Genomic DNA, 17773 nt, shown 5'->3' with positions numbered 1-17773 from the left:
GTTATTGATCGGGTAAATGGCCATTTTTAAACACATACAAACGGGCATCTTAATCAAAATTGGGCATTAAAATGAGCTGCTGTTTCTAGATGAGATAATTCCAGGTTCAATTTCTCATGTTCAGATCAGATCATTTGTAACTCGACAGAACACCATATAGAAGGGAATCATGAACAAACTTTGCTATAAATTGGGCAGGGGCCGCGCGAACGCAGGCCCCCTCAGTAACAAATAACGACGTAGACTCTCCCACTATGGGGAGATCTTAGGAGTGTGCACCATCCAAAGTGCAATGGAGGCCACAAACCTAGGCCATGGATCTTCTTGATTACCCATTGACCCCGTCCAGGTAAGTAATTTGCAAGAGAACATAGGATGTGTTTTTATACTGTGTGAATCAGTCATACATCCATATTTGTTCCATGTGGGAGACTAATGAACGCCAAACTTCATTCTCTGTCAACATAGTACATAGTACATAGTACATACTCTCCTATCTCCATGGTTTATCTCACAGAAGTCTGAAGAAAGTAACATCAAGTTGGTTGTAATGATATAAGCTTCTTGGCGTTGGCGATATAGAAATATGCATTGAAGAGACTATAATGAAAAAAGATAAACCGATAATGATGAAGTTGAAGCACACGGAAATTTTAGTTAAAATTAGCTCATGAACTCGTCCTCATATAATTTTCGATCTATAATCTTGGTTTCGTTTAAGGATGCAGCGGGGTGGTGACTGAGAAGAGGTATTGGTGTCAACAATTTCGAAGTGCGATGCAAAATCAGAGATCAACAGCTACATAACTTGACCGCATAACCATAGTATCTTAAGAAGCGGCTAGAAAATGCAAACGGAGTAGCTAAACAAAGAGATCAAAGGTGTTTCTAAAATACACAACTTATTAGATAAAGGATAGAAAGGTGCTCAGTAAATTATGAGAATGGCGACTTCAATTTCCTTTCGCTAATCATAGTACAACATATACTCATAGTTCGATCAGGATTGTTGGGAGAAATGTGTACATGATTAAGTAAATTGTGTACATGAAAACACATAACGCAAATGTATATATTAGTATCATTGTAGACGCGGTATATCCTTCTAAAGATGTAGACGGGTCAAATATGTCACCACTTTTATAATAAGACAACCCCCACCATCACACTTGTTGTTTGTCTTATTATGAAAATGGTGACATATTTGACCCGTCTACAACTTTAGACGGATTGTGTCCGTCTAAAGTGAGATTTTGTAATGTACATATAACTCTATTACTTGGGAAGTACATTATTAAATTAGATATTTTGACACCAGTAATGCTGAACTCTACAAGCTAGTTTTTTCAGCAGTTGCTTTGATTTTAGTTCTTGAAAAACGAACCTTATTTAGGAGGAAAAAACTTGGGCAGTTCCTCAATTTCACTTGCTTTTTTTTTTCTAATGAAATTTCCGATATTTTAATATTGTAGTCCATGATAGACGTAATTCTCACACAATTTTCAACTTGGGTAATTGAAAAACAACCTTTACATGTTAACACAAGTCTAAAGCTGCTCCCATCCTACTATATTTTGCAGTAGTATTACTGTTACTGATCGTTTAACATATTGCTCGACAGTCTGTCGGATCTGGCTGTTACTGATTGGAGCTCATCACTCAACTTATAATCATATCAAGGAGCAGTTCAGAGTTTGATTCAAGCTGTGGTTTTAGATCATGAATTCATGATCAATTTCCATGTTCTACTTCTCATGTTCAGTTCATTTTGAAACTCGACGTAACACATACAGTAAGAGGGCATTGTGATCAAAAATATGATTATAAATTGGATAGAGGCCGCGCGAACGCAGGCCCCCACAGTCACAAATAACGACGTAGACTCTCCCACTATGGGGAGATCTTAGGCGTATGCTCCACCAAAGTGCAATGGAGGACACAAGCCCAGGCCATGGGCCTTCCTGATCGCCCATTCACCCCGTCAAGGTAAGTATATGTTGTAAGTTGGGTCTCAATTCGTTTTAGTATGAGTGTGAGATGGTCATTCTTGTTTGATTCTCCGATGTGGGATATAATTTTGATGCTAAACGTAGTGAAACCTTGTTTTCTTCCTATATCTGATATATACACAACATTACAACCTCCTTCTAATATTCCCATTAATTAATAGTTACTCCGTCTCAACAGATTCTTTACATTTGCTTTTGGACACTATTTACAACTCAAGAGAACCTTTAATATTCTCGACAATCTATAAAAGAAAATATAGTCATGTGAGATCTTGTTTTTGTCTTTGTAAATACATTAAGAATATCAATTTTTTTAATTTTTATCAATGCAAAATAAAAGATATTGATGGTGTAAAATGCGCCTCGACAAATGTGAAAAATCAAATGTAAAGAATCTATTGAGACGGAGGGAGTAACTATCTCTTTTTCCTTCTGATATTTGGCATAGCTTTATGTGAATGTGCTTGTATATGATTTACTTTCATTTATACTATGTTCAATTGTTCGTAGTAGTATAGTACTATGAGATGGCTACGGCCTACAAATAAGCACAAATAAGATATGCGAAATTTAGTTTAGCGTTTTATTTTACCCGGGTTAGAACAAGTAACATAGTATTATTTCCTCTTAAAATGGATGTTGAACACACAATTTTGCAAGAATCCAAATTAAGTATAAAAAAAAATCAAGTAATCCTCAAATGTATTTATTAAATTTCGTTTCTTTCTCCATTTCGTCTTTAATACACTCATTTAAATGAGGTATCAAAGCGTCATATGCTTTTTATTGGGTTTTGGTGAGTTTGCCATCATTGATCATTTAGTACGATGATCGTTGCAAGATCTGCCTCGTGATTGTTTGACGTGATCTCTATCACGTCCGCCCGAAATTGACGTTCAGCAAGTCCCCTTTGCACTTGTGACTCCTCATAATTGTGGAGGTAGCCAAAATCCTATCGGCTCATCGTTAAGCTGCCCTTTTTTTTTTTTTTTTTTTTTTTTTTTTTTTGTCAATCACTATTCCCTAGTAATCGACTCCCATGTACAACTTGACCACTTCCCATGTGATCAAGGTGCTCGAACCGTCAAAATTTGATAGGACAAGGGACCCCAAAGAGATCGACAATTTCAGCCATGTCGGTTTTTTTTTTGGCGAGTTTGCTGTTATTGATCGTTTTAACATATTGCTTGGCAGTCGTGTGGGCTTTTTATTCTATTGATCGGTGTTTCAATATGAGATCAAATTCCGAATGCAATTACTCAACATTACACCATATAGAAGGGTATCATGAACAAAATTCGTTGTAAATTGGGCAGGGGCCGCGCGAACGCAGGCCCCCTCAGTAACAAATAACGACGTAGACTCTCCCACTATGGGGAGATCTTAGGAATGTGCACCGTCCAAAGTGCAATGGAGGCCACATACCTAGGCCATAGATCTTCTTGATCATCCATTGACCCCGTCCAGGTAAGTAATTTGCAAGAGAACATAGGATGTGGTTTTATACTCTATGAATCAGTCATACATCCTATTTGTTCCATGTGGGAGACTAATGAACGCCAAACTTCATTCTCTGTCAACATAGTACATACTCATATCTCCATGGTTTATCTTACAGAAGTCTGAAGAAAGTAACATCAAATTGGTTGTAATGATATAAGCATCTTGGTGTTGGCTGATAGTGTCAAATATGTCGTGTCTAGTGTGACTTTTTTAGGTCGTTTGTCAACATAGTACATACTCCTATCTCCATGGTTTATCTCACAGAAGTCTGAAGATAGAGTTCCCAATGTCGAGATGAGACCGAGTTACCATAAGAATTAAGAACTTACCTTTGTCTTCCACAAATGAATTAGAGAACTTCACTTAAAAGTTTCACATGACTCACTTACAAGCCGTGTTTGAGCTCAGACTCGTAAGCGTTGATGAGTTTCGTCTTGTGTATTTGTGTCTCAATCATCCCGAGTTTGATGTTAAACCAACACTTAATGGGGTTAAACGAAGCTTGACGAGAATCAACTCAACTTATCGGAGATTCGGAGTACAGATTGCATTATGGTGCTTAAGAGAAGGTAAAATGTTGACTCTACATGCTAAACTGACCTGAACTAATAGGAATAGAAAGGATTATTGAGAATTGAACTTATTTTATACAAATGAGTTGACAGATTAACCCTTATGGCCAAGGGTAAGGACGATCGACTTGTTTAACCTTCGTTCCAAACCAACACAACTGACCTGTCTATTTATCGCATCCAATTGGTACGCGAATCAGACATCACAGGTCACAGCTATGAAAGAGTCGGAACGCTCTTCAGAAATGACTGGAGAAACGTTGGCGTACATAACAAGAACAAAAAAAATCTATATTTACCAAGAGTGGAATAGATGAAAAAAATTCAAGGAACATAAAATGATAAGCTTTCAACCGGCTTTTGATGTTCGTACAACTGTTGGCAAAACAACTTTACTAAGATCATTAGGGTAGGGAGTCCACAATCCGAATCCTCCCCTACTTTCCTTCAAGGAACTATTTTTCTTAAACTCGTCCAAAGATTTGACCCACTCTACTTTGGAAGAATGCTCGCGTGTGTGGGGGTGCAATACAAAAATAGAGTTGTACTCGCAATTTGGGAACATATAGAACTTGAACTCGTCTTTCAACCTGTAGACAACGAAGCCAAAGCTTAACTGGTCTCTTGGTGTGAAGAGATGAACCTCATTGAACCATAAACAGCTAAATAGATTATTCAATGGAGTATGCTCCCTGATGATAACGGCTCCTTCTGGCACATCTGCATTTTGTGGTAAATTGCATGTAAGCACATCATAAATGGATCCGGAGACGAAAAGAAGTAATATAGGGGGAACTGGGGAAGTTTAACAAGCGTGTGTTCTTACCACTTGGAGTTCTTTTTAATGGACTCCAAGGCTCCATTCCTTCGTAACGGTAAATTTTCATTTGAAGGTCGATAAGAGGTCGAGCATATCGCTTCCTACGTTTGTTTGCATCAGCTTCTTCATATACGTTGCGATGGTGTTTATGCTGAGCAATCGCATATGTGTGCTTACCTCGCCACAAGTATCTGGAGATGACAAATCAAGATTTCAATTTAAAAATCGAAGTACAGGTTCTAAAGATTTTTTAAAGAGCGCCCTACAATGATCATTTGATGTTATATAAACGACAACCTTTCCCACGGCCACCCACTACCGCGATTACCAGCAGTTGCTTTTATAAAAGACAAAAAACTTGCTTCTCTCCCCCAAAAAAGAAGGGCTACTGTAAATGAAGCATTTCAGCCTCATGGAAAACCAAATGGAACCTCTTTCACAATTTACTCTTTTGCAGTTTACATAATGATGAGACGGAGAGCGAGGAGAGAGGGGAGGGGAGAGAGGAGAGAAAAGAAAGACGTACTAGTGTACAAGAATATATATACCTCTCAAGCATCAGGAGCGGGTCAACTATTAGCTCCATTTTACCATCAATCCAGATGCTATATTGTGCTTCTGGAAACATCCTATGTAGTATTATCTTCGGAACCTTTCCATTTCTTCTAGGTTCGTCATATGGTTGATTCTTCAGAAGAACGAGACGCCAGATGCCAACCCAGTGGCCTCCATCAGAGTCCACTCTAACGGTGACATTTTCTTTGATGAAGTCGAAAGACTTCTCATCGACTACCATAAGAAAACAGAATAGCTTCTGTGACCTAGTACTGATATTAGAAGGCTGATGGGGAGTATCATATCCATCAAAGATACCAGATGCAACTACAAATCTACACTTCTTCGCATACTCCAAGTCCTTTGGATCCATATCACCACCACCATTACGCATGAACCCACAATGCACCTGAAATATATACGAGTGATACAATCCTCAATGCAGTTTTCATTATTGGGTAATCTAGAAACAACCTCTCCATGGTTAGCATAGGGCTAAGACTGCATATGCTTGACCTCCCTACCCCCGTATTTTGTGGGAGCTCAAGAGAAACTGGGAATATATATACGCCGTGACTGAATATAGTGTTCATTTCTAATAAAACTGAAACTATCTATGACTAAAACAACTTTTCAGTGTGTGCCACTTTTTGTTTGAAATTGCACCAATGTAGTACACTGGTCGATGAGTCCAACATAAACACCGAAAAGCCTTGATGCATTAACAAAAGGGAAACAAACAGGAACGAACACTGTACACATCACTATATCCTGCCCAAACTAACAGGTTCATCAAGGCAACTGATGCAGATATGTATCATTGTGGGATATAAAAAAGTAATTTATTTCCTGATAAAACCCAGAAGTGAATATCGTAATTTTTCTTAACCAAGAAGTTTTATTCTTCTTGTAGAATTTACATGCCTCAAGGTGTCTCTAGTAGCATGAGCCCTAGTTTTTTAACAAATTCAAGCGCTAGTGCATACGGCTAATGATCTGGATTGTTCGTGCATCAATTTATTCATATGTGTTCAGCATTATGCCCAGTATAACGATTTACCAAATGTGAAGAACAAAATGAAGAAGATTTTATTATTTTCCACAAAATGCGCAAGAGATTCACCCAACAAAAGATCATTTGTGCACATTAGGAGAGCTCACCTTCATTGTTGGCTTCAATTTAAAACTCTCTGCGCGCTGCATCCAGCTTATATTCCCACCGAATAAAGGGTGTGAATGAGATATGGTATCTATTTCTTCATCATCCGCTATATAGGTTAGATTTTGCACAATCGTATCAGGAGTCCTTTGCTTTGGTATAATTATTGCATCAGGATCATCAGCCACGGGAATAACGCACCCTGACAACACAAGGTAATGTCAAATAAAATCTTGACAAATAGATACGGGTAATAGTTTTTAAATTTTAGTAAAGAGAAGGTACAAAGGCTTACGATGTGGCGGTTTTGGTACAAATCCCATTGAGTCTAACATGATAAATACTTTGCCCTCTCTATTACAAATAACTGCACTTTAAACAGAAGAAGGATCAGCAGAATATAGGAGGGTGATGGAAAGAAAATATGAAGCTCTACGAACAGATAAGGTCAACAATTACAAAGCTCAGTCGCATAATAGAAGCCACCTTAAGTATTAAAAGAAAATCCTATATAAAAACTTAAATGAAAATGTGTAAATACTTGCAAGTGTAATTGACATAATAAGGTGAAGAGAACTATTACCACCTCTAAATAATATGGCAACTTACTATCTTAAGCAAGACATGACGAAACTCTCACGCCTCCATCACAACAAAGTTATTGCATCTTGTCCATTACCTTCTATTTCTTATGTTGATTGTAAAAAATATTCTTTTGTTAGTGGCTACCTTCACTATATATTTGGCATTTTAGGAGAGACAACATGAATTAATAGTTGAGGTCGTCATGATGTAACAATCTATTTTCTACTTTATATTCACCAAGGCACAATTCGATGTTAATATTCACTCACTCTTGAGCCTGAAGCAAGAACACAAAATGTAAGCTCCCAGCCTCTCATTCTCAACTCAAGTAGCGCTATTCGTCAATGGCAATGGGATGTCCCACCTCCCCCCACATCCACACCACTTCTAATCCAACCTTCGCCACAAGTCCTTTAATTCGTAAGTTATTTATATACTCTCATCACTTAAAATAAACATTGATGTAAAATCCCCTACACTACGTCTTCCGAGAAGCAAATAGAGCAGCGGACTTACTTGCTAATAGTGGAGTTACCTCGACTACCACACCAACACATTTAGATTCTCCAACTACAGAGTTACGTATCATCTTCAGGGAGGATATTTTTGGGGTAGCTATTCCCCGTGTAATAGCTAGTAGTTAATTTTCGGGGCTTTGCCCGTCTTTCACACCAAAAAAACGTCTACAACTATAATGAAAAGCAACTTCAAACATACAATTATCGAACTATTCATTGCCGCAAAGAAGCTCCAAACAACTAATAAGTCGCAGATTATCTGGCATTTTGACGATACCTGAAAAAAAAGCTATAGATGATTGACATGACCATATATGGACTAATAGTACAGAAAGAATAAGCAGCATCCAAATTACTCCCGCAACAAGAAGCAACCGGATAAACCCCTTCTTCCACAACATTTTCAACGAGTATTCAGCTGAGAACCTTTCAGGCGAAATGAACCCTCCATCAGGATCTTCAGGATCTGAATTAGCAAGTAAATCAACAATAATTTACTCCATTGACATATATACCATCAATCAATTCCCGTAACAGTGGAATTCAAAAACAAGACAGCTCACTATCACAGTACTCACCCTTTGGTCTTTGAATCAGAGCATCACGGTCTGCCTTACGACTTGGCCGCAATGAAACCACTCTTCGAAAATCAGTCTCCATTTCTAATATTATTTCCCCCTCTTACCTTCCTAATAATCCATCAAACAATCCCAACACATAAAACGCAACCTGAGCAAGCAGAGAAGAAGATAAGTCGCAAAAATCCAATAGCAACAACAATCTAGTAAAATAACTAAATAAGTAGACTGAACCATCAGAAAGTGCTTGTCTAATACAACTAGCAATTCTCAATAAGACCGTCTATTCGTATGAGACACCTTCAAAGTAATTATTATACTCCCTCCCCTCCAATCATATGTTTACCTATGATTAAAATACCCCTCACACACAATAAAAAAAAGGAAAACAAATGATTGGGATTTTCAAGGTATAATAATACAATGACTTGCGAACTTGAGAATTTTACTTTTTAAGTATAACATGGTTAGTTATAAGGTCTCATACGATGAGACGGGCTTACCGGATAATTTGTGTAATACTTCTTCACATAAATTCAGAAACCCATCTCAACATTAAATTACTAATGACTGCTAAACAATCAAAAGAGGCCAAAACACTCAAATTACAACTAGATACCAACTGGGTACAATCATTGTAGTGAGAAATCAGCATTAATCAAACAATTAAGGGCAAAAGCATAAAACTTTATGGGGTAAACATCAGATTATAATGAAAAGATGCAATATTTAATCAATTAAAGACTTCCAACATTGAAAAATTAAATCCAACAAAAGAGGGGCATTTGTGTAATGTGATGAAAGAACAGTAAAAGGTTAGAATTGAGCTAACTGAGATCTGAAGGGGGGGAGGGGAAAAGAGAGAGAGATGAAGAAGTAACTTACAGTAAGAGATTGCAGTGGAAATGTAGAATGTTGAAGGAGTGTTCAAACTGCTAATGATGTGTTTCGTTAAGAGCTTGAGATTTGCCAACTACGGATCTACGAGGAAACGTTTTCATGTTCACATACCGTTATATGTCAAACAGATTGGGCCGTGTTGTGTTCGTGTTACATGCAAATGAATCATGAACCCTTTAACCCTAATCCGAGTTAATTAAATATTGTGTCATGTTCGCCTCGACCCACTATTATAAATGGATCATCAAGCCTTAATACTAACCCATTAATTTTGTGGTATTTTTTCGTGTTGACTTAAATGGGTCATTAAACCTCAACTCAAATCCATTAATTTCGTGTTGGGTTTGTATCCTATTTTCGAGTTGTGTCATTGTTTGTCAGCCCTAGTGGTATGAGAATATGAGGGAGTGCCGGAGCGGTGCTACACTGATGCTTATAACCTCGGTTAAAATTCCATTAGTATTATATTCGTTCTTGTGTCTTCCTTAACACCAAATAAATCTTTATCGAGAGATCAATTTTCAGTAGTTTGTGGCAATTCATATTTTTTTTTTATAGTTGTGTTAGGAAGTGATTATATCTAATTTAATACCGTGTATTTATTTTTTATAATTTCTATAATGATGTACTTCTTCCATCCAACTTCACTCTACCAATTTTATTTTTATACATTATTTACAAGTAAACATTCAATTGCAAATTTCTCTTAATACATAAATGAAAATATATTCATATTCATGTGGGATCTTGTTCGATTCGTCTTTACGAGTACATTAAAAATATTTAACTTTTATAATTTTTTGCAAATACGTAGCTAACGACTGCGTAAAACACGCGTTGTCACACGTGAAAAAGCAAAGTGGTAAAATGGAGGAAGTAGTATTTTATCGTCAATTATTTTATACAATAGCATTCATACCATGCATTACTTCCGGTACTATTCTACTTTAAATTGCATAGGGTTATCATAGTACGTTATCATGAGACCTATCATTCTATCAACCGTCTCTACTTAATTTTAAAGCCTTGTACCAAAAAAAACTTAATTTTAAAGCCCAAAGATCAAAATTTTAGCATTTGTATTTTTCATTCAAGTTTTGGGAACGAATGAGCTTTACACCCAATCGATTTTCTCTCTCTCTCTCTTAATTGCTTTCTTATTGAAAACCTACCCCCATACCCCATACATAGAGTTGGGCACGAGCTAGGCAACCGGGACGAACACATCGAATGGGCCAAAAGCACGATGCAACTTGGGACTTGGGAGTAGTGTCGGGTCGGTGCCGGCCTAAGTTAGGGAAGTTGGGCTCAAGCACAACTGTAAGGGAGGGGTCAACCAACGTGGCCAAGCTAGGGAAACTAGTAAATGAAGGGCTTTAGGTGAGCCGACCCGACGAAGGCCGGCACTAGCCTGAGTGGGGCTGGTAGCAGGGCTTCTATCCAAGTAAGCTGGGCTGTGAAGTTGGCCGGGCCTGTTGTTGCGGGCTAGACGGGGCCGCCACATTCACTAACTGTACATAGTAGACTTGGCAATCAGGTACAAACAATTCAGTATTTACCCAACCAAATACATTAGAGATATAGTAGTTGACACGAATAACATGCTTATGCATTGACGGCAATTAACCTTTAAAATTTAATCCCTTTCTTAAGTCTGAAACCAATGTAAGCCAAATACTTCCGTGGAATCCCTGAACCACATTTCTCAACCTGACCAGCTGCTGTACTCACAAGCGGTGACTCGAAAGCAGGAGTCTTTAGGTTTAGCCCTGGACCTGACCTAAGCTTGCGAAATAACCGGCAATTTCCAGGCTGAAAACACACAAGCTTTACACCATCAAACAAAATATGGATGAACATAGATATGAACGATACAATTCAACTCATAACAATACTTACATTAGGATAACCGTAAATATTTGCACCAAAACCTTGGACCCAAGTATAAGATGAAGGTAAACGGTATTTGTTGCTCGGGCATTCAGAATCTGTTTGACAAGTATATCCAATATGTAACACCAAAATAAACTGTGAGCATATAGTTGATGCGACGTATTGTTTATCACTTACCCGACAACTTGAAAACACTTGCTTTTTTAATCTCAGGGCATTTCCTGTAACAATCTCTTAGGTCAATATCTGTGGGCTGCAGAGCATAACCAGCCTTCTTAAGCAAACTAACAACATCAATCAATACTTTGTGAGGCGGAACCTGTCAGAAAATTAAATAAAATCAAGCTATCATTTTAGTGGAAGTTTAGTTTGTAATCGACTGATAAATTTTGAAGTTTCATAGCGTGCGTACATATTCGTGCATTGAACTGCAATATAACCTCAAGGCACCACCAGTCTTCTCCAAAATATCAAGCAACGTGCAGGCTTCTATAAGCATGTACCGATATATAGCTGCTACATGGTCAAGATCACCCTCAGGGCTCAATATGTTCAATATATCCGTAATGCGTTGTCGAATTGTCAAGCCTAGAAGGTACTCACTGATCATAATATCCACAAAGATTTAGCAGACGTCGAGATTGAGTGTCACCCTCTCACATGCATTCTTTATTGAGGGGGTCCCCACTTATTGCATGTGAGAGAGTGACCCAATGACGCCAATTCATTTTCCAAAATAAAATACCGGATTCAAAAGGAAGCAGGGCCTTTTCTGGGGCCACAAGAAGCAAAGCCGCAAATGATTCCAACCTTCCTTTTACAACATACGACCATGCAATATCGTTTAGGCCATCGGTGTGTGGAGCAAGCAACCGTGCAGAGTCCAATTTTGATTTCTGCATCAGGAAACAGGAAAATAAGAAATATCACAAGGATTGCATGTTAATTTCCAGACAAATAACATAAATAGGATTATACATCAAGTTGTATATAGAACATTGTACAACCAAGGTATAAGAATCCGAGCCTATATGTATTTTTTTCCCGAGCTAATTCAAAGTTCATATTTTTAATGTGTAAATGTATGAGTTCAAATACTTTCTAATAAAGCTCATATCATTTAACATAAAGTTCGGATTGTATACCGTACAACTGGTTGTATAATCCATGAATTGGACAAATAAACAGAAGGCAGCGTTATATATAAATCCTTATTTGTAAACAACCCACCGAATCCCATTGGCAGAGTAAAATAATAAGTTTGAAGGGAGAGGTGCCTGAAGCCCATGTACAGAGATGCGGTAAATAACTGCGACAAGAGTGAATGAAATATGTGTGAGAATAATGGAGTAATGAGGGTAGTAGCAAATAAAAGGCTTAAGATCGAGGGCCGTATATAACTACCTTACAGACGAGAGTATATGGTCAATCGGAACGAGACCAGGAGCGAGAGAAGGGAAGCGCACATCACACTTAATGTTGGGATGATCAAGAGGTCCAAGACTGAGCAATAGCTCCATAACATCATAAGCTTCATGAAAGTAGTAAGCAACAGATGCAAGAGGTGTTGGTATACTACGAACAGGACCGTTAGGTGTTGATCTAGCATAAAGTTCAAGGGCAGGTATGCACCCTTCCCCTTTGATCATTGCGATCATACACTTTTTGGCATGATATGACGCACACCTTACAAACAAACGCATTTCTATAGTATCCACGTAATCTGAAAGCACCCCCAAGAATCGTTCCTTGTCATCATTTTCAATTATCGTTTTTACGTCTGGATCAAACATCCAATGCTTGTAGTACTCGGATCCCATCTTTGAAACTGCGCCTTACACAAAAAAAAAGGCGGCTAGAGTTAACAATTACATACAATTATTTCATATTTTTTTAGGGTACCTATCCGGCTATCTTCCCCCCTTATATAAACCTCTCAAACGGGTCGATATTTAACCCGATCTGTATAACCTAACCCGTTAATTTGGTGGTTGGGCCAAGTTTTTTATGGAGGCTAGGGTTTTTCATTTGGATATGTTTGGTAAACAGCGAATTTGTATTTTTTCAGCATATTCAAAGCTTTTATCACGTTTGCTCATTAATATCCTAATTTGAGTGTTCGGTAATGACATATTGTGTTGCAAGAAAGAGTAGATTATGCTGCTCCCAACATATTCATATCAGTAGATTGCGGAAAATGAATCTATCAGCTATTTACACATAAATACAACAATCTATTTACCTAAATTCGTTAATTATCAAACACTTCAAGTAAATCTGCTAATTAAAATATACTAGTCAAACCTGTCAATCCAATCTGTCATTCTGCCATTTATAATCTGCTAGACCAATTTATTTCGGCTAATATTAATCTGCTGATTACCAAACCGGGTCTGAGACCGAGTATTTTAGAATATCAACAACTTGCAACATAGAAAAATCGGCGCCTCAACCAGGTTAGGGCCTCCTCATAACAGGTATAGTTCCGTAACCATATTTATATTCATATTCATATTCATCTCTCTTTCTAGATCCCAGTTTCTGGGTGTTTAATAGTTTATCTTTAGCATTAATTTGAATGTATTTATTTTCACCAGTTATGCTTATGCTTATTATTTAACCTATGTGAACAGTTTTTTAAAGTCTTTTGCATAGAATTCTCATTTTCACTAACGATTAAGACTAAATTACAGCAGTAATTTTTGTTTTTTTCTTGATGGGAATTTGTGTTTTTAACTCTTAAGCAATCTTAGATTTGTCGATCCGTTCAGTCAAAGATAAATTAAGTTTTTTTTGTTTGATTTCAACTCGAGTCTACCCAACCTGTGAAGTATGAACTATTGTTACTTGATGCTTGTCATTTGGTTACCTTTTTTATATTCATTATTATCAAACATGAATTTGCTACATATTTTTATTGACGCTATTATTTGAGAATTAGTTGACCTCATATTATGTATAAAACAAATGGTAAATCACTATTATTATTTTCGTGACAAAAAAAATTAATTAAGAGAATTTAAAAATTAAAATCATTAGCTTTGTGGTATAAAAAAATATCCTATTTATTAAACGAACAACCACAGAGCTGAGGTGTCGCTCTGTGGTTAAAAGTCAATAAGTCAAAGCACCTTTTTTTCTTCCCTGATTTTTAGGAGCCACGTTCTATAGACTAATTAATTACACAGTATTGTTATTGTTATTAAATAAGCAAAGGCTAAACTTTTGCAAAAATTTACAATTCACAATGATTTATTTATTTTGGTCATTAATGAACTTCATTGATAATAAACTAATTAAAATCTTTATTTAAAAAGATAAATGACATAAAAATAAAAAAAATAGCAAAACCAACAAACAAAAATTCCAGTGCTGCAATGTAAAAATTTGCAGTTTGCAATGAATGTAAAAAGTTTTATATTTAGATCACAAATGTAAAATCTCTACTGTAAATTATTTTTAAAAATATAATTGACTAAGAAAAGTGAAACAAATGGTATAAGAATTAAGAAATAGAGAAAAATATAGAAATATAACAAAAACATCAGTAAATATTTATAACTACTATTAATTTCGAAAAATAAAAAGAATACCACAAATTTGTATAACCATAACCATATTAATAGCAGTATACTGAAATTAACTTAACTAATTTATATTATTTTCAGCGAAATCCGCCATCTACCGTAGTACTTCGCCGTCATTCGCTTAGAATGGGAGTAATAATTAGGAGGAGAAGATAAGTATTTAGTGAGTTGGTGATAGTAAAGAATTGGAGAGTAGATGGAGGGATGAAGATGGTGGGGGACTGATGAGAAATGAGTGATGAGCTTGTGAGGTTTTGATTTTCCATCGTGCAGTGTGTACACAATTAAACAACTAAATATGAGCAGTGAGAATCCTCTGTCCCATATGGTGTCCCATCTCCTGTCCCATGATACTCTTTGCTTGACACATCAACATAGAAAATAATAAATATACCATATATGTGGTTTTTATGTCTATGTGTCAAAAGGAGAGAGCATGGGACAGAAGATGAGACACAAAAATGGGACAAATGATCCTCATTGAAATATAAGCAACTGGACGAGATCCTAACTAAACGTTTGAGATTGGTGACTTATGAGAGAGCAGTTAGTCTTGCCAGCAAGACTAACTGCTCAGCACAAATTCTCATTTGTGACGGTACGTATCTGTCACTCTAAAGTGACGTGCCGTCACAAATGAGAATTTGTGATGAGAGAGTTGTGAGCGAGATAAAAAGTGCTTTTATGAGTTCCGTTATAATCGTAAATTGTTGAGTATGAAGGCTCACAAATTGTTAGGGTAGGGTTTATACTTTCTTATACGGGTTGTGTTTATTGGTTATTGCGTTTATGGCCATGCTACTCCAATTACATGTGTTAGGAGGCCTATAAATTAATTGAGCCTTAAGCTTTGTATTGTATTGTATTTTTATACTACCTCCCATTCAATATTTTATTCCCTTTGTTTGTGGGCACGGGTATTAAGAAGAGAAATAAAATAAAAGTAAAAGAGTTGGATGGGTTTTGGTGATAGGAAAGAGGAATAAATAATTAGGAGTTAAATAATGAATAGTGAGCTCAAAGCATTAAGGAAATAATAAAATATGAGTAAAAGAGTTGGGTGGGATTTGGTGGTAGGAGATAAGGATGAATAAAATAAGAGTAAAGTTTCCAAAATAAGAATGGGCAAGAAAATCTGAATAATCCGTTTTAAGAAATATGGAAAAAAAATATAGAATAGGAGGGAATATAAAGGCTTTGAATTAACAACAAGTCTTCCTTAAGACGGGTCAAATACTATCATATGATGATAATAAAGACAATTTTTTTGGCATTTCTAGGCAACAAATGGGGTGATTTGGTATATATTTGACCCCTCTTAAGTTTAAGACGGATATTGTCCGTCTTAAATGAGAATTTGTGTTAAATTAAATGCAATGTATAAAATGTTACAAAAATTGTAGAATAAAACAGTCTTACCCTAACGGTCATAATCTAGGAAAAAAAATCATTCATTTATTGTTATTATTATTACTAAAAAAGTTTTTTAATAAAGGTGGATCATTCATACACTATGAGACCGTCTTACACAAGAATTACTAAGAACGTAAAAACTTTGTACTTTCATAAAAGTGAATTAAATAGCTACCCTTATAAAAGTTATATCTTACAAACTTTTTATATAATTTTTTTATTTAATGAGATTTCTTAAGTATGTGATTGAATATTTAACAATTTGATTATATGGATTTAAATGTGCACGGGTTAAAAGGACATATCATACTATATACTAACAAAAAAGCCATATATCTACTACATGAGGACATATCGTACAATTGGTACTTAGTTAATTGATCCTAACGTATCATTTATGTTAATTGCAAATAATTTTTTAATTCAAATCTAAAGTCTTAATTATAACTTTATAACTCAATTAAATTTGTTAAACAAAAAAGGTGGGTGATTTAACTGCTTTACTTTTAAATTTTATGTTTGCACCAAAAAAGAAATTTTAAAATTTTATGTTTAAAGATAATAAAATTTAGAGGAGATGATTAATTAGTGAGTATACAATTAATCTAAAATATTTACATCTTATAGCAACAAATTTTTAAAAAGCAAACCTGTGCAATTTGCACGGGTTTAAAACTATGTTAAACATGTTCCCTATTAATTGTATACTCACTAATTAATTATTCGTTTAAAATGTACATGGGTATTGTGTCGATAATAACAAAATATTTTATTAAAAGTAGTGTGTTTTTCAATGACAATAAATAAGAGCCAAGGAAAGTCCCTAGCACATGTTGGGCTTTATCTTCCAAGGTTGGTGTTTACGAACGGCCAGCTCTATGTCGCTATTTCAAGAGTCATAGGCAAAAAGAGATTGAAGATTCTAATTTGCGATAATGATAAACGCGTGTCCAATAGAACAAATAACGTAGTGCATAAAGAAGTTTTTGAGAAGCTATAGTTAACCCCATAACAGTTTTTTGTTGTATTTATTTCTTTCCAATTTGTCTACTTTTGTTAACTTTTCAAGTTTTCGAGAATTTATTTTTGTACTTTCAGAATTCCGAAATTGATATTACCGTTAAAGAGCATATCCTATTAACAACCCCACTACTTCAACCAATAATAACAACCCCGTGCAATTTGCACGGGTATAAAACTAGTTTTGTTTAAAATACATTCCAGCATATTACTCATGCCCTTGATTAATTGTCAATTACATCATTTTTTTTCAAAGCAAAATACAATGACAAGAAATATAAATAATAATAAAATAATATTATTATATAAGTAATTTATTAAAAATAAAAAAAAAACTCTATATACCGTTCATTTATTGCACGGACTCTAAGCTAGTTAATTGCACGGACTCTAAGCTAGTTAATAATTAGAAAAATTCTTAGGTCCTCCGGGAGGACAATTAATGTGTCCTCCCTAGCCAATAAGAAGTCTTTATGGCTATATTTATCTTGTATTTATTTTTATATTTATTACTTTTAAATAGCCATGAAGGGAGAGGTGCCTGAAGCCCATGTACAGAGATGCGGTAAATAACTGCGACAAGAGTGAGTGAAATACATGTGAGAATAATGGAGTAATGAGAATAGTAGCAAATAAAAGGCTTAAGATCGAAGGCCGTATA

At 35.8% G+C, this 17773-nt stretch overlaps 2 protein-coding genes and 3 non-coding genes across 6 annotated transcripts; all 5 read right to left on the bottom strand.

The window, feature by feature from the left end:
- Positions 1–194: 194 nt before the first annotated feature.
- LOC141650719 (U1 spliceosomal RNA) lies at positions 195–357 on the bottom strand. Its single transcript, XR_012546737.1, has one exon. It is a non-coding gene; the product is annotated as a U1 spliceosomal RNA (small nuclear RNA).
- Positions 358–1832: 1475 nt separating this feature from the next.
- Positions 1833–1994, bottom strand: LOC141650674 (U1 spliceosomal RNA). Its single transcript, XR_012546693.1, has one exon. It is a non-coding gene; the product is annotated as a U1 spliceosomal RNA (small nuclear RNA).
- A 1327-nt stretch (positions 1995–3321) lies between these two features.
- Positions 3322–3484, bottom strand: LOC141650662 (U1 spliceosomal RNA). Its single transcript, XR_012546682.1, has one exon. It is a non-coding gene; the product is annotated as a U1 spliceosomal RNA (small nuclear RNA).
- Positions 3485–4387: 903 nt separating this feature from the next.
- LOC141648259 (putative hexosyltransferase MUCI70) lies at positions 4388–9300 on the bottom strand. Of its 2 annotated transcripts, none has more exons than XM_074456791.1 (8): positions 9185–9300; positions 8300–8450; positions 7999–8187; positions 6914–6990; positions 6621–6820; positions 5453–5868; positions 4911–5095; positions 4388–4804 (listed from the first exon to the last, which is right to left on the bottom strand). In XM_074456791.1, exons 3-8 carry the CDS (start codon positions 8031–8033, stop codon positions 4434–4436), a joined length of 1284 nt encoding a protein of 427 aa, XP_074312892.1. In that variant the 5' UTR covers positions 8034–8187; positions 8300–8450; positions 9185–9300; the 3' UTR covers positions 4388–4433. The 2 variants fall into 2 exon arrangements, with proteins under 2 accessions (XP_074312892.1, XP_074312891.1); XM_074456790.1 differs by having other exon boundaries at positions 6914–6985.
- A 1454-nt stretch (positions 9301–10754) lies between these two features.
- Positions 10755–12987, bottom strand: LOC141646389 (uncharacterized). The gene is made up of 7 exons (XM_074454294.1): positions 12497–12987; positions 12323–12401; positions 11838–11988; positions 11505–11680; positions 11270–11411; positions 11099–11187; positions 10755–11011 (listed from the first exon to the last, which is right to left on the bottom strand). Exons 1-7 carry the CDS (start codon positions 12910–12912, stop codon positions 10829–10831), a joined length of 1236 nt encoding a protein of 411 aa, XP_074310395.1. The 5' UTR covers positions 12913–12987; the 3' UTR covers positions 10755–10828.
- Between the last annotated feature and the right edge of the window lie 4786 nt (positions 12988–17773).

The sequence above is a fragment of the Silene latifolia genome, chromosome 3, assembly GCF_048544455.1.
Source record: "Silene latifolia isolate original U9 population chromosome 3, ASM4854445v1, whole genome shotgun sequence".
NCBI lineage: Eukaryota > Viridiplantae > Streptophyta > Magnoliopsida > Caryophyllales > Caryophyllaceae > Silene > Silene latifolia.
Note: the sequence above shows the minus strand (reverse complement) of the source record. Positions and strands in the feature narration are given on the sequence as shown.